At 49.5% G+C, this 16,993-nt stretch overlaps 1 protein-coding gene across 1 annotated transcript in view; it reads left to right on the top strand.

Moving 5' to 3' along the window:
• Positions 1-964: 964 nt before the first annotated feature.
• Positions 965-16,993, top strand: part of lrrc75ba (leucine rich repeat containing 75Ba) — a 35,746-nt gene continuing 19,717 nt past the window's right edge. The window contains exons 1-3 of the mRNA XM_029259337.1: positions 965-1,654; positions 8,751-8,879; positions 10,902-11,014. Of these exons, the coding sequence (XP_029115170.1) occupies positions 1,361-1,654; positions 8,751-8,879; positions 10,902-11,014 (536 nt within the window). The 5' untranslated portion in view covers positions 965-1,360. The remainder of the gene's footprint in view (positions 1,655-8,750; positions 8,880-10,901; positions 11,015-16,993) is intronic.

Here is a 16,993-nt window from a genome sequence, read left to right on the forward strand (position 1 = left end):
CTCTCTGGAGAAGCGACAGATGGTGTTCGGCTTAAAACGCTGAACTTAAGTGGGTTTACACAACCGGAATATTCGCAGCAAACTGACAAGTTATTGAACAATACAGATTACATATTGTCATTGTGGAAGGGCCTCAGGGTTGAGTGTGTTGTGGAGCCAACAGGCACACTGTGTGTGAGTCCATATGACACTTGTTCATTTAGTAGAATATTAAACTACCAATAATTATTTACCCATTTATACAGCAGGGTAATCTCATGAGAGTAATTTACAGTACGTACCCCGCTCCGCTCAGGAGCACTACAGCAGAAGGTGAGATTCGAACCTGTGACCTTCAGATCCAAAAGCAACATCTCAAAGATGTTGTACATTTCACTATCATTTGGAAGACACACGGAAAGACGCATCAGAGAAGCAAAGCAGACGGAACTGTGTTTTTACTTCTAATTCCTCCTGGATTCCTCGACTGGGCGGGGGTTCGAACGCGTCTCGTGTTCTCCTTGTCTTAATGTGAGTTTGCTCCAGATTCTTGTTTCCTGCCGCAATCCAAAGACGTGCGTTTCACGTGAACTGGTGACTGCTATTTGCCTGTAATATGTCTCTGTGTGTGTGTGTTATGCTGTTTTGCAGAAAAAAACATATCAGTGACTAGAGAGTTTGTAATTTAGTGTATGGAATGATCCTGTTAAAAAGGTGTCTTCTAAATAATAATAATGATGATGATGATGATAATGAAGATCATAGTTCGCCTTCTTTATTCCCTGTGGTTTTTTCACTATCCCACTGATTTCTGACCATCGGGTGGACATCGGAGGGCGGTCCGGGGGGTGGGGCTGGGGTAGCTGGGGGGGGGAACCCTTCACAGCAGCCACCCGTCCCGAAGTTCAGGCCACGCGCGGCCCGTGTCAGTATAAACAGAGGCGCGGGCTCGGCTGGTGCTGATTGGACAGCGGCCGCAGGGCGCGTCACGTGGTACGGAGCAGGAGCGCAGACACAAACAGCGCCGTGTGGACGGCTCGAGAGCGGCGGCGGCGGCGGTCGGCGGCACGAGCGCAGCGCGAGCGCGGCGAGGCGAGTGCGGACGGACGACACATTGTTGCTTCGCGACCGCAGCGCGCGCGTGCGCTCGCGGCTCCCGTAACAGCGCGAGTGAAACAAGCGGCTGGAGAGCGGAGGGGGGAGGAGGAGGAGGAGGAGGAGGACGGAGGACGGAGCCGGGCACTTTGCGGGGACGGGACGCGAGCGCGCGCTCGCTCCCCTCAGTCAAGTTGAAAGGGTCGCAGCCGCGCGGATCGTCGCTCCCGTCCTTCCGTTCGTTCGTTCGTCGGTGCCCTGCTGCAGCTTTCGGCGCCTCGCGAGGATGGGCTCCCGGCTGAGCAGACAGAGCAGTCTGGACGGCGACGCCAAATTCGCCAGGAGGAGGCGGGAGCCGCGCGACGGCCCCGGGGACGCGCAGGGGGGCGCAGGGGGGCGCGCCGCCGGGGACCTGCTGCTCGCCTCGCTGATGCTGCGCTCCGACAAGCTGCCCGGGATGCTGCGCAAGCCCAAGCACAGCCCGTACGTGCGCAGGGTGGCGTGGATCCGCGAGATCCAGAAGCTGCTCCGCGAGTGCAAGGTGGAGCAGGCGGTGGACGTGCTCAAACTGCTGAGGAAGGTGGGTATGACTGAGGTGGAGAGCGGCGGCGGCACCGGCGTCGCCACCGTCGCCACCATCGGCACCGCCGTCCCACGTCCCAAAGGCAAAGGCAAAGGCAAAGCAAAGGGCGCTGCTCGTGGGGTCACCGCCGGTGGCGTCGCAGCTCTCGCTGCGGGGGTCATCCGGGGTGCCGTCGCGAGTTGACCTCATCTCAGGGTCGGTCGGTGTGTTGGGTGTCGGGTGTCGGGTGTCCTGTCCTTGGGAGCAGTCCTCGGACGACAAGAGTTCGCCCTGCTTAGACGGCAGGGATCACCTCTCCTCCCGGTACTCGAACGTGTCGGTGCACGCGTGACCCTGTCAAGTGTCATACACAGGCTGCGAGAAGGCAGATCATGTGCCATGTGGGGGAATGAATGGAGATCCTTTTCGTTCCGTGTGTGAACTGTGATTTTTACTCGGTTCACTCAGACAGCAGACACTGGGCTCTCTGGGTGCCCCCCCACCGGTGAAGGGTTTTCATCGACCGCTTATTGATCACCCGCTGATCCCCTCCCTGAGTGACTCGTGGGTAACGCTCCCCGATCCCCGGCCCGCGATCGGATGTTTGCCGCTCATCGGTCGGTGTGTGTGCCAAGTGTTTTGGAATTTTCCAGCGCATCCAATCGCACGCCTACACGCACTCGGCGCAGACAGAGGAAAGTTGAGGCGGCCGGTTCGTGTCACGATTGTGGGCTCTCTCACGCGGGTCGCGGGGCGTTATGTAACCGCGCGGGTCCGAAAGAGCGCAGACCTCCTGAGAGTCTCCATCAGCTGCCCACCTGCACCTGGGCCCCACAGCGCACACACGCAGGTCTTATGACGCTCATTCCAAAATTGCATCGTGTCGATGAAATCGATGTGCCTGGCGAGCACAGGTGTGGTTTTCCAACAACCTGTGTGCGCGTGTACGTGTGTGCTTTCTCCTGTCCTCCTCCCGCTTGGAAGTTCTCCTGGCACGGAGCTTAGAGCGCGTGGGCGTCCGGGTCCTTGCCCGGAGCGGCGTCGCTTGGAGACGGGGGGAGCGAGCCCCATCTGCTGCGCCCTCCGCAGGGGGTCCGCGTGCGATGCTGCCTCCGGGGCAGAAGAGTGTGGGCGGTTCCAGAGGGAGCCCCAGGAGGTGAGGTGAACAAGTCAGGCCTTGCCATAAGGATGATGGGAAAGCGAGCGTCTGGCCGCTTACCTCCCCTCCTGAGGGTGGCATGGGGGTTGTGGGGGTGTGTGGGGGCGGAGGTTGGACCTTTGGAGCTTCCCAGTAATCTAACTGCTGCAAGGCATTCCTTTCCACTCCCTGACCGTGGAAGACGAAGCGGGAGGCGGGGCGGAGTCCAACAGCTGCGTGCTCATTGGCTGAGGCCCTCATTTGCATCGGTGCCGAGTTAATGTGCGCGTTTTCATTCGTCGTGCTCCTCTCGGCTGCCTGTCGACTGCCAGCGGGACGAGTGCTACGACCATCGGTGCCGTGTTGGGACCCGAGTGGGCGCTGCTGCGCGTTTTCCACTTTCTGCTGGTCATGCCTGCTTCTCGCAGGTCATTTTCCATCTCCTGTTCACCGGCCGCCTCTCGGGACATCTTGGCCGCCCCGGGGGGGGGGGTCAGGCAAAGCCTGGCTGATTGATTTCCTCGCCTGAGCTCGCCCTGCCTTGGCCTGAGAACGTCGGGTCCGTTCCCAGTTTGCCTTGTTTACCTGCCAATGGCCGACTCTCCCAAGCGGAGCCCCCACGTTCTGGCAGGAGGTTTAGTCATCGCTGCGCTCTGGCTTCTTTCTGCCAGCCAGCATCACGTGCTTCCAGAGGGGCATCCAGGCCCGCTGCAGTTCAGGCCTCGCAACGTCTCTGTTCCGGGCGCGAGACCTCGTCCAAATAGGCTGAGATTGGATCATCGGTGGCACACGGGGAGGGGTGATGAGTGACAGTCAGTTATCGGTGTCCAGGCTCCCAAACCTCAACCCACAAAGATAGCACTGCTGCCTATGGATCCAAAAGTTGCAGGTTTGATTCCTGTTTCAGGCTGTTGTAGCCTTGGTCAAGGTACATACCCTAATTTACTCCAGTAAAATTACCCAGCTGTATAAATAGCTAAGTAATTCTAGTCTTAACAGTGTAAGTTGCTTTGGAGAAAAGCATCTGCTATATGAATAAATGCATCTCACCTTGTTTTGTTAACGTACTGCATTCAGCTCCCGTTACTGATTAAAACAACGCAAATATATTTTCTACAGGTTTTCTCTCAGTTTGACCTCTTTTGCATTTTTATTTTCCAGATATTATCAAAAATTAGGTTCCCAACTGCTGGTTCAGGTATTGTGAACCACTTGTATCTAACCCCTTTCCCCAAGGTGACTCACAGTGTGAGGTTTGTATATCAGTCAACTTTACAGTGATTTGCAGTGATTTACCCATTTATACAGCAAGCTAGTGTTTACTGTATTGATTCAGGACGTGTGCTTTGATCGGTGGTGCTACAGCAGGGGGGATTCGAACCCAGACCCTTCGATTACAACGCAACGGCTGTAAATGCTGCATCAGCCCACTTCAGTTACATCCAGCGAAGTACATTATGGTACCAGACAGTATGAATCTGCAGCACGAATCCATCATTACAGCGGTGAAAGTCCACCTATCAAAGGTCATTCTGCAAGACATGCATTAGGAAATATCACGCAGCAAAAGCAAATTCAGCCTCTCACCTCATCTAACGTGCAATTTGTAAGTAAAATGCATCTCTCCTTTCCCTAATTATATAGCACTTTAAAATTCATAGAGGCGTCTGCTTTGCCGGACTCTATTAGTGCGTTATCAACCACATTGTGTCAACAGATGCACTCGAACATAACGTATACGTGCAACTCAGCCGCGAAATCTGGAATGGAATTGATCGTTTGTTACGCGTGTCCTGCTGGGGATCTTCATGGCTTTTAGTGTCCCTTTGCCTGTTGTGTTCAACGTACACAAATGCAGGTGTGTGTGTGTGTGTATTCATTTGTGTGTTCATGTCCGCGGCCGCAATTGCTATGTAATATGAAACGTTCCAGAATGGCATATCTTTAAGAGGCTAGAACATGTCTGCTCTGGTGTGTATTCCAGAAGAACGTCCAATCTCGTTCTTCTGGAATACACACTGGAGTATGTATGGGCAACACAGTGGCACAGCAAGTAGTACTGCTGTCTCACAGCACCTGGGTGGTGTGAGAGGATATGGGTTTGATCCCCTCTCAGTCTGTGTGGAGTTTGCATGTGCTTCCCGTGTCTGTGTGGGTTTCCCCCGGGTGCTCTGGTTTCCTCCCACACTCCAAAGACATGCTGTTCAGGTTCACCCATAGTGTGTGGGCTGATAACACTACATAGAGTTCATCGGCGGCTGCTTTAGAGAAAAGCGTCTGCCAAATAAATTAATGTAAATGGGAGGGCATGAGCCGCTTGGTTGCAGATGCTCCGAAAGTAGAAGTGTGCATTTTCGGTGCCGGCGTGACCATTATTCATCAGAGCACTCGAGGAGCCCTCCTGACACCCAGCTGCCTAATGAGGGCTTCCCATTATGGGGATTCTCACCACGTTTGTTACCGCCGGGCATATCGTCGCCGTGGCGATGCTCACGCACGGTGACAACGCACTCTCTTGGCAAGGACGCAGTGGCGGTGGCCTGGGTTTTGTTCGCCAGCTCGCAGCTGACAGCCTCTAACTCAAACAGCGGCTGCTTAGATTAATTTTTTTATTTATTTAGAGTTAATTACGTGGAGGGCTTGACAGAGTGGAGTGCAGCGCCTCCTTAATCAACGGGAGGAAATTACCCAGAAGGCCCCTGGGGCGTGGCAGGCTCGTGGCAGGCCGCCAGTACCCGGGTGCTTTGCGTGAACTCTGCCGGCTTTATTAAGTTAGTCTCGACCCTATGTTATCAGCAAGCAAAGAATTAGACGTGTGTATTGTGGGCCGGCAAGGATGCGTGTGTGTGTCTCACGAGGACGCTGAGGATTTATGGCCAGCGTGTGAGCGCGGTAAAGCTTGCCGAAGCCTCTTTAGCGCCGTGACGGAACATTGATGGATGCGTTCGATGATAATGTGGTTGCGCATCCCTAGCGGAGGTCATTGAACCTGTGCTAAACTGCCAGGATGGTGACGCCGCCCTTCGGTCGAGTTCCAGAAGGAGACAGCCGAGCGATCCTAGAAACAGCACCTGTGGCGCATCCAGGTGACGCGAACGAGTCCGTGCTCACCTCACCGGACCATAAGGAATTAATTCGATTGTTTATTTCCACACGAATAGCATGAGCAACAAACGGGAGGGAGCCGTATTTCTGCGGAAGGATCACAGCCGGTCTGTTTTTTTTCCATGGAAAGCATTAATGTGTGACCCCTAACCTCGTGCTCAATCCGTTCATAACCACGAGCCCATTCCAGCCCGTGTGTGACCCCCTTTCCTCGTAATCCCCATCTCCCTTTCCTCGCCACTTTACGCAGCTCGTCTCCCTGCAGCGCCGCGGCTCCGTTTCGACGAGGACGCGGCGGAGCGGCTTTGTCTGAGACGCGGGGGCCCCTGCCGTGCATCGCTCTATTGCAAAAATGAGAACAAGGAAAATGAAAGTGATCGGCTGCGGTTCCAAGTAATCGGTCTTCTTTTTCAGAAAAAAAGAGGCCCTTTGTTTGCTTGTTAATTTTTCATTTGGTCTCAAAGGCAGCTGTGTCCTTGCCCTCGGTTTCAGTCGATGGTCTTGTTTGGATCGACGTTCCCACCTACAGCTCGCGTCGCCTCTTTCTGGTCTTTACTCCCCGCTCTGTCTTCAAAGAGCAAAGCCCTGAAACGTCACCTTGTTTGGGACTGAAAGTCAGGGATGAGGGTGGGAGACCGAGGAGCTGGTGCGGACCCGACTGCCAGATCGATTATTATGAAAACCAAAACAAGGAGTAAGCGAGGATCGTAGTCGGGGCGCAGACGTTGTTCTTGGGACGAGACGGGAATCTAAGTTGATCGGGCGAAACGGGAGATCCGAAACCGGGAAGACGGCAAACGGGGAACGAAGGGTAAAGGATAAAGAGGGATTGGAAGGACGAGGAGGTACGTGGGGTTCTTTCGTTGTTGCGGGAGAAGCGGGTAAACTCAACGAGGCTCCGTAACCAGACGAGCCGGCACGGCTTCCTTTATACCTGGCCGCTCTAATTCGGGGCGGGTGCGCTTGACTGGCACGAGGGCGTGGGCGCGACACCGAATGAGCAGTGCATCTGATGTGTACTTTTTGCTCCGTCGAAAGATATCGTTTGTTATGAACTTTCCTGACGGGAGTGTTTTTTTGGGTTAGGGCCTTTTTTGGCAGGATGGGATAGCGGGAACGGAATCAACGGCGGCACCCCAAGGAGATGCTCCAAAGATAGATTCGGGGCTCGTTTTTTTCTTTACGCCACAATTGCGAGTTATGCCCGCTTGCAGATGACATTAAACTCAGCTCTCGGTCTCGGCACCAAATGGACGAAGCTGGAAAACACTCCTGAAGTTAGAAGCGCTCGACTGCAAACGGTGAATTATTTAGCAAATATCCTTTCGATCTCCATAACAGGAGCATTGCGGGAATGATTCTGGCACCATGATATTCCATAAGTGCTCTCTGGAGGAAATAATGCCCTGTATATTAAAAGAAAAAAAAATGGCCAAACATTAAGGTTCAACGGATTCACTGCTCTGCTTTTCTGCTAATGCCTGACCTCATGAGTTACATCCACAGCCGTGGGAAAGGGCTCCCAAGGCCCCTATATCCTGAGTGGGCCCACGGGGTGCTGCAAGGCACAGTACTCTGGCCTGTTCCCATTTCCTTCAGCTGTTTTTTTGCGTGGGTGCCGTGAGTGAAACAGCAACTCTTGCATACGCCGTCTTTTCAAAGCAAAATTGTTTCAGAGTCCATTTTTTGTGTTTTCTCTATGATATTTAAAGACTTGTGAGGTAGGGTATTCTGGACTGTGGATGTCTTTCAGTTGGTGAGTCTACACACACCTGAAGAACACCTTGAAGGGACAGTAGGTCACCCGTTGGGTTGGGAACTTCGGTTACTGTCCCTGTCTTTTCCCCTGTGTGATGATTTATAGACAAGTCCGTGCATCACGATGTGAAGCCTCCGTGCCTCGGAGCCTGTTTAACACCTGAACACTCAACTGCTTGCCTCGACACTCACATGCAAGTTGTCTCCTGTAATTTGTGTCTCTATCTGAATGGTGTGTAAAGGCTGCAGTGTGACTCAAGGCACAGTGCTTCAATTACACGATACCCTAAGACCGACCCTGTCTGTTGAGCACCGTGCTCGATACCTTGGTCTTCTACGGTTCAGCACCTGTGTTTACACAAATTTACTTGTGGCCCTAGCATGCACTGTGGTCTACCAAGCTTTCTGGTTAGGTAAGGTTCACTGCTAATCTGAAAGGCCCTTTAGAGATAATGGAACATGACCAATTTGGGACCTGCAGGTCCAATAGTGTTTATTCAGTTCAATTCAGTGCAATTTATTTTATAGAGCACTCTTCTTACCAGAGTGACACAGAGCTCTGAGCAAGGTTTTAATCCTAATTAGTACAAATACCAACCAACCAACCAATTTCAATAACTGCTTATCCCGAGCGGGGTCGTGGCGAGCCGGAGCCTATCCCGGAGACATTGGGCGCAAGGCTGAAGGGGTTGGGGGGGGGCACACTCTGGATGGGGAGCCAGTCCATCGCAGGGCCACAACTATATACCCAGGTGCACAGCTGGGCAAAGGTACTGGAGCAATTGCAAGGCAAACACTTTGCTGAAGGGCACTACAGCCGGAGGCGGGGCTCAAACCGGCAACCTTCGGAGCCAAAGTCTGCCGTTCCTTAGTACAAATAGTAATAACAAAATTACAGATATAACACAAGTAAGTTAAAACAGAATTCTGTTATCGATATTTGACTTATAAGTTATGACTTGAGTGAACCAGCAGAATAGACTTTTGAATTCTTGTTCTTCATTTGAAATGAATGAAGTTGACGGTAAATTAGCAGACTGTCTGTAAATGGTATCCATGTACAACACAATGTTTTACAACACAGACAACAATATTCAACCTTTTGTCTTGCAGGATCTGGGGTTAGAAGGTACCTCTCTCAATGACATTCTTTACAAGAACGCAGCCTTCCTGAACCTAGTGGACCCAATCTCCCATGAGCTCCTGCTCAGCCTGGCACGGGACATGCAATGCCCCAAAAAGGTGGGTGCTCTTCCACGGGGTTGAAGGTCTCCTGAGGGATGTTTCAGGGATACCGCTGTCGTTATTCTCATGTTTGTAGGTCAGTTAGATCTTCTCATGGCTCCTCATGTTCATTTCTAAATCCTGTTCAAAATCCATAAACACAGCTTTGAAAAGGACATTTCAGGTTAATGTTGACTTGCCCATGAGCCAAGCTCTATTAGCTGAATGGGCAGCTTAGAATGAGTTTTCCTTGTCTTTCATCTGCCTCACAAAGATGTGAGATAAATCGATAGAAGAATTTGACAAAGCGCTGTGCAGTATGGTTAACCTTTCCTTTGTATCGCCCATTTTCTGTGTCCGGTGTTTAACTGGCAGAAGAGTTAAGCAAATTTTTGCTAGTAGTTGTAAGAAAAGTCCTATGATGTGGAGCTCATGCTGTGCAGCAGAATGGGTTTTGATTTGTTGGGTGATTTTCTCTGACGGTTGTGTGATTTCATGTGAACCCCATACGGTTTGAGTTGTGCACCTGTTCAAAGTTTGCAACGTGGGATCGACAGAAAGTCACATGACATACAGAGAAGCCCAAATCCGAATGCACTTTTACTCCCGAGATGGGTCGCTTCTCAAAATTCTGCTGCTGATCCATTTGTTGTCAAGAAAAACCAGCAGCAAAAGATGGTTCAGGTTAAAAGTGATGGATTTCAGCTCATTTTCTTTCTTTTAAGTCTGTTTAAGCTGCAGCAAAACCTCTGTTTTGATTTGCAGAATTATTTCCCCCCTCCTCCCCAGCCAACCTCTCCCCAAGATACTTAGACAGTCCAGTGCAACATGGGCTGCCGTCCTATTTACCCAATTAGTGGCTTCGTAACAAATCGTTGCCTGTTCCACAGGGGACGGACGTGAGGGCAAGGAGGGCGCCAGGAGGCAGCGAAGTGGGCGACTAGCAACCGATCTGCCTCGCTGCCTGCCATCCCACAATCCTTAGCACCGAGGGGGTGCATTAGTATATTTCCTTCACGTCTGAAGAGTTGCCTGATAGAATTGCCCGCGAGGCTCTGCAAAGGCCATCCCTCATCGTGGGAGATCTGGGGGAAGCCGGAGGGGATGTTTGTCAAGCTGTTGTCTGCTGCTTTTATTTCCTTTCCCTTCCTGCCTGCTGGAGTCCATTACATTAGCGGCTGATTTTTCTTTCTTTCTTTTTTTTTTAAAGTAATTTAAAATTCAGCGTGAGCCTCATTTCTGAACAGCATCAGAAAATTGAATTCAGATGCTGAAGCGCTTGGATCGCCATCCTTCCTATTTAGACTGCATCACGGTCTAGTCTGGCCTTTGTTTATTCCGCGTCAATTAGCTGTAAATATTGAACAGCACTATACCTTTGCATATGGCCTCGATTGAGCGCATGTTGCACGCCATGTGCGCGGCTGTGACACGGACATGGGACCGGAGGGAAACTGACCATGTGGCCGCTTTGCAGTCGTATCAAATGGACAACAAGGCTGTATTATCATGTGCACCTAGGAGATGGAAATAGCTCAGGCTACTATCAAAAGTCTGTTAGGCATGTTTGTGTGTTGGAAGCTGTGTTGAATTGACCTTCTCTCGAGTTATTGCGGCTCCTTAACTCTTTTCGGTTATGTTTTCGGTTCGAGGACAAACTGTAGTTAGCACTTCTCAGCGAGGAGGAGAGAAGGCCAGGAGAGCAGTTCTCCAGATAATATTAAAGCTTCCCTCCCGTTTCGTTAGATGTGGCGGATAAGTCAGAGGTCTGGACAAGAACGAATGACCTCGGCCTCACCGGTGTTGAGGAAACAACAGCCGAGTCCTGTCTGGATGTAGGGAACCCAAAGAGGTTACGGTGATGGGTTGGAGGACCACTGGCTGATGGAGACTGGCAGCTTATACGTTGAGCAGATCCCCAGCCATGTGGCTCTTCTGAGTGGCAGTTGGTGGTTCTTTTCCGGTCACACCTTTTGTTTCACGGGGTGGGGGGGGGGATGGGACGAAGTGCGACGGGGCTCACTACAGGCTTTGTTGCAGGATGCCGACACCCTCAAGAACTCCGACAAGATCTGCCGCCAGCTCATCTACCACCTGACTCCACACTCCAAGTGGCTGCGACAGAGTATGCCCAGGAGGAAGTCCCAGGCGTGGTGAGTCTCCTCCCGCCCAGCCGTCTGTCACCGGCGCCGGAGCCGCCCCCCATGCCGAGTCGACGGAGCGGCGTCACGATCGCTTATTTATAGCACCTGGATCCGGCTCGAGAAAAGCTTCCGTCACCTGGACACAGTGGTCTCTCATGTGGCGCTTTTTAGCGTTCGTGCCACTTTATTATAACCCCTCTCCGCATACGCATTAGCAACCAGGCTATAATTCCGAACAAAGAAAAGAGAAAATGCTATCAGTTAGCATAACGGACAATACTGCATTAGACGTTAATGAAACCTCGTTCTCGGCGATCTTATTTTGATCGACTACATTTTAATTTTGTTTTCATTCAACAAGCTACTCATCCAAAGGCCACGATTTTGCGTCGTAATTCTTGTTGTTTATCATCGCCGGGCTTTTTCCCTCTTCCTCCTGGGAAGCAGCTCATGGCAGTATCGGCGCTGCGTACGAAACGCGGATCGCTTGAGAAAGTCTGCCTCGATCCGTAGCGGCGCGTTCCCTCAGGCCTGTTGAGAGACACGGGCGGCTCTCTGTGGTTTACGGTGAAACCGGCGTCTCGGCCTGCTGGCTCCTTCTGGCTTCTGACTGTCGGCAAACGGGCAGGAGAGTCGTTTCTGTTGCTTTATTGCTCTGACAGCAGACAGTCTGAAGCCCGAAGAGATCTCTGGAGATGTGCGAAGGTCAAAAGTCCATCTTTGTCCTCCACGTCTCCTCTTCTGCGAGAGAGCCATCGCCTCGGCAACGGCTCCCTGGTCAGGTGCAAACGCCGACCAATACAAATCCACCAAACCCCAGTTTCCGTCAAGAGAACCCGTCGATATTTTCAGCTAGGTAATGCAGAACATCCAGAGAACGTCCTCTGGAGAGGGTATTACGTGCAAAGACTCTCTGGACTTGCTTTTACAGCATCGGTAAAATGATTTTACTGGTGCTCACCAGTAATACGAGGAGAGAATCGCGAGTAACCACTTGAGCCTTGTGGACCTCGCCAACAGGTCTCCAGTTCTGGTGTTGATTGTAGTGAAATTCAGTGTCCTGTCAAGGCCTAATGGACACATGTCATCTATCAGAGCCGGTGTCAAGAAGAGCTGGAGGGGGAAATTTCGTGTGTGTGTGACCCACAGGAACTGATGAGCTCCCCAGGGAGAATGGAGATGGGAGGCAGTTGAGGTGCAGTGTAGTTGTGGCCAACATCATTGTCATGTCAGGGATGATGTCTTTCCTCTCAAAAGCTTGAATATAGATGGAGGTAAGGTTTGCCAGACACATGCATCAGGGCTCATTGATCACTTGGCCACTCCATGGACGAGTTGGCTTCTGGTGTCTTGTTTTCCAGTAAATGAAGTGGAAGTGATGTACTAGAAAGCTCTTTGGCTAATGGGTCTACATGAAGGGAGCAACTACACTTTTCCTGGTGATACACACCAACAGACCGAAACTCACCGGACTGTGCAACCATGATAGAACTCGGCTGGGATTGTCTAATAAAAAAAAAGCCAGTGGGTCTGCGATCTCGGTAATGGGTTCTACAGAAGTGATGAGTTCTTCTTCCTGATGAACTTGCTTTGGTAGCCCTGGAGTGTAAAACTGTAGAGATTAGACCTGGGTCAAACACTAACACCCTTTTGTACTTTTGTCTTTTCATTTACTTCAAGTACCATTGTCAAACGATATTTCAGAAGTTGTAAACTTTTCGACAACAAGTAGTTGTACTTTAAAATGTGTCTAAAAAATGTGCTTTCAAATACATATATTGCTAGTATTTTAAAATTTGTGTTCTCATTCGTCAACAGTTCAGTTTCTGGATGTTCTTTGGTAAAATAAGGTCATTTTTATATGATAAGTCTGAACTCTGCACAATGAAATGAACACAGCGAAACAGAATCTGTAATTCCAAACACACCCGGACACAAAAAGTAAGAATAAAAATAAATTTGCATGAGTTTTCACCCACTTTCTTATGCCTGTGCAATATGTGGCAATATATAAGCAAAAGTTTTCACTGTGATTTGAACTGATGCATTTTGTGTGCTAATTATGTTTTTTTAGGCCATGAACTTGACAGCCCAAGTTGGAATGTCAGATCAACCCAGTGAAAGGCCTTGTGTAATAATAAGAATATTCATGTAGCTATTTTACATCAATTCATCACCTGAGTGGAAAGGTTGGCTTTCCGTTAATAAGGTTCTAGAATGAACCCACATTACGAGGTGCCTTTCAGTTTTTTGTGCCAAAAACATGTAAAAGCCAGAATGTGATCAGTTATTTAAACAAATGTCCCAGTGTGACCAATTTTTCAAAGGACCTTAATACCGAAGAACAGGGAGTCTTTCAGCAACAATTTCCACAAGCCTACAAACTGTCAAACCCAGAGCCATGTTACCCCCAGGGGTGTCTGACACGGCAAGATTACTCATTAGCTGGATAGGTTCCATTAACATACTGAAAAATATGCATTTTTCCACTCTTTTTTTTGGAGACAGGGGATTATTTGCAAACACATTCAGGTCATGTTGACTTTGATGAACACAGTCTACCTGAGATGAGGATTAGTCTTACAGTATCTGTGTACTCAGATTTTTTTACTTTCTGTCACATCAATAGAAGGTTGGATTCTCTCAAAAGGACAGTGATGCTTGGAAAAGTTTGAATTCAAAAAAAGGGATGACCATCATCCACAATAGACATAGCCCTTTCAACAATACATTTACTTATTTAGCAGATGCTTTTGTCCAAGCAACTTCCAATGAACTCTATGCAGTGTTATCAGCCCACACACCTTATTCACCATGGTAACTTACACTGCTAGATATACTACTTACACTGGGTTACTCATCCATACATCAGTGGAACATGCACTCTCTGTCACTCACACACTATGGGGGAACCTGAATAGCATGTCTTTGGAGTGTGGGAGGAAACCAGAGCACCAGGAGGAAATCCACACAGAGACAGGAAGAACATGCAAACTCCACACAGACTGAGCAGGGATCAAACCCCTGTCCTCTCACACCACCCAGGTACTGTGAGACAGCAGCACTACTCACTCTGCCACCATGCTATTCAACATTAAGAATACAAGTGGAGGACAGAAGTTTCTGGAAGAACTCTACATATGTAGTCAATAGGAGTCTGCATTCCCTTGACAACCCTTAAGAACAATTTCTAACATCACTGTCTGTGTCTGGATAAGCTGGGAATTCAATTGCTCTGACTTTCATAATAAGCTGACTTTCCCAATAAACCCCAAATTGAAATCTGAGCAGTAGAAAGCACAGATTTTCAATCACTATAAAAAAAAGTGATTGAAAAATAATTTGCAAATGCATTTCACTCATTAGAATAAAATAAAATTAAACTAAAATAAGTTAAGTAATAATTGTCAAACACAATACAGTTAGTGATAACTAACCGCCTTGATGGTCCCACTCTTGAGAGGCCCAAAACTGAAAGTCTGTAAGCTCTTGGTTTTGGTTCCAGTATGGTATGGTCCCTCAGAGCTGCTGAATCCTTTTTAGCATTCAAGAAAGGTCTCAAATCCCATCTCTTTCAACCAGTTTCTCTCCTGATCGCCTGACAGCTTCATAAACTTGTGTTGAATCATCTGTGATTACCGTTGTGTTCTTGTCTGAGTCAATTCTATATGTTTCTGCTGGTGTCACATGCGTCGGCAAAACAGTGGTGTGTTTCTGGTATCTACAGCTCATCTGCTGCGAGGTGCACTTTGTGTACCCCGAGCTGTACGTCACTCTGGAGAAAAGCATCTGCTAAACAAATCAATGCAAATGTAAATGTTAAATAACTGAGATTCCAAAAAATATGTCTTTGACCCGGCTCTAATGAAGATGGCAGAGAAAGAAATGCTGTGGTTTTCATTCCAGAGTGAGAAAATCTTGAAAGTGCAAAAGTTTTAGACGTTGGAAATCAGCGCTGCGGAGTCCGAGTCGGAGTTGGTAAAACTGTACCGACTCCAACTAAATGTACCGTATATGTCGACGTATAAGTCGATCCGCCGTATAAGTCGAGCCCCAAAAATCAGACGTGTTATATAGTTTTAGGCCTGTATGCGCAGGATAAGCCGACCCCTAAAATAAAGCGTAACTTTTGGGCCAAGGATAGGACTGCGGACACGTACGCTTACCGTTTGGGTTAGGGTTAGGCAGCAGAAGTCAACAAATAGTCCCGTTACATATTACATTACATTTTGTTTTACTTACTGTATCCTGTTATATGATAGGTTAGTTTATTATTTTATTATATGATAAATAAAAGTGCCGTAGCGCTGGAGTCGGAGGTTTTGTGTACCGACTCCACGGCCCTGACGGAAGATGGCCGACGGCCGTCGTTGGACTTCGCTAATGGAGGCAGCACGTGTGTTTTGAAGGGTTTAAGGAAAAGGATCGAAGAGGCACGTGCGTCCATCTGAGGAGACAAACTCAGTGTTCAGCTCCATGTTCTTGCACCCACTGTTTCTCTGGCTCAGGCTGCCCCCCCCCGGGTCCTCTGCCAGTGATGTACGGCCTACAACCGCCATCACCATGTCTTTGTGGCTTTTTACACAACTGTGGTGATATCAGCCCCCGTGTGGCATGTCGTTAATCTAGACGGGGCGACTTGCATGATATCTGCGATAAAGCTGTCGAAACGGCGCAACCGGCAACTGCCGATATCGGCGGCGCCATTAATCTGAGAGAGCGAGTCGCAGAACGTGAGCGATGAGATAAGGGCGTCTAAAGCGGGCCGCCGTTCCCATCGGTGTGCGTTTGAACCTCCGCGGAGGCAAGACGGTTGGCGCTAAACAGGACGTCCGCCTCACGGAAAGGGGGGAACACCCGCCAGGGGGTCCATTATTAAAAAAAATGGGCCTCGCTGCAACCGCCGGTGAGCGGCTCGCGGAGCCGCAGAAGTCGAATTAGCTTCCCCTTCCGTTCGGCCTGTGCTCTGCTGTACTGCTCTGGAGGATGGGAAAATCAGAAAGTGTCTCGCTTTAAAAAAATTAAAGGGAAAAAAACTCTGAAGCGCAGTCTGTTTGCATTCCGACGGCTGCAAAGTCTCCTCTGCGGTGACTCATGTCGCGGTTCCTGCTGCTAAGTGAAAGTCTGACACCTCCAGAATCCCGGGGAAGCGGCCAGCATTAGTCACCGCGTCCCACAAAGCCCGCTAAAGCTCGCTGAATGCAGAGGCCAGCACCGCCACGCTAATTCTCTACAACTCTGAGTGGTTTAGCAGCATTCCGCAGAATCGCGGCGATGGAGCGGCACGCCGTCGCCGCGCGTGCGACCGTTTCCGGCGGCTTCTACGGCGGACCCTCGGACAGGCTGCGCCGCGACCCCGATCACGTGTCCTCAGCGTTGCTCTCGCGTGTGATTTTACTGCTTGCTTGCGGAGAGTCTCTAACCACTGTGACCACTTTACCCACAATTCCATAGCTCCAATTACCTTATTCCATTATTGTTGCCTGTTTACATTTGCGCGTACAGTTCATCCACATGCCTGGAGCTCAGGTGCATCACAATATTATATTTTTAATATATTTTCCAGAATTTTTTTAAAAAAGGAAAAAAAAAATCAGAAAAGCGGAACAAATAATTTTATAAAAATCACTTCATGTCAATTCAAGTGTATTGCAAATATACAACACAAAAATTGCTATTATACCGTATATTGAAAGCAGAAATGGCAAAGGAATTGTCGTATATGCTGCGCAAGAAACTGCGAGGCGCCTCTTTTTGTTACACTTTCCTCCGAGTCACAAAATCACATTTGAAAAAAATCACAAATACGATACCCCGGAATGACCACACACCCCGATTAGTGTAGTCATGTGAACATGGTACTTATTTGCAGTAGGAGCTCATTTACATTTGTCTGACACTTTTCCCCAGAGCAATTTACAATTATTTACTCATTTATACAGCCAGGTAATTTTACTGGAGTAATCCAGGGTAAGTAACTTGCTCAAG

This window comes from Scleropages formosus, chromosome 17 (assembly GCF_900964775.1).
Source record: "Scleropages formosus chromosome 17, fSclFor1.1, whole genome shotgun sequence".
Taxonomy (NCBI): domain Eukaryota; kingdom Metazoa; phylum Chordata; class Actinopteri; order Osteoglossiformes; family Osteoglossidae; genus Scleropages; species Scleropages formosus.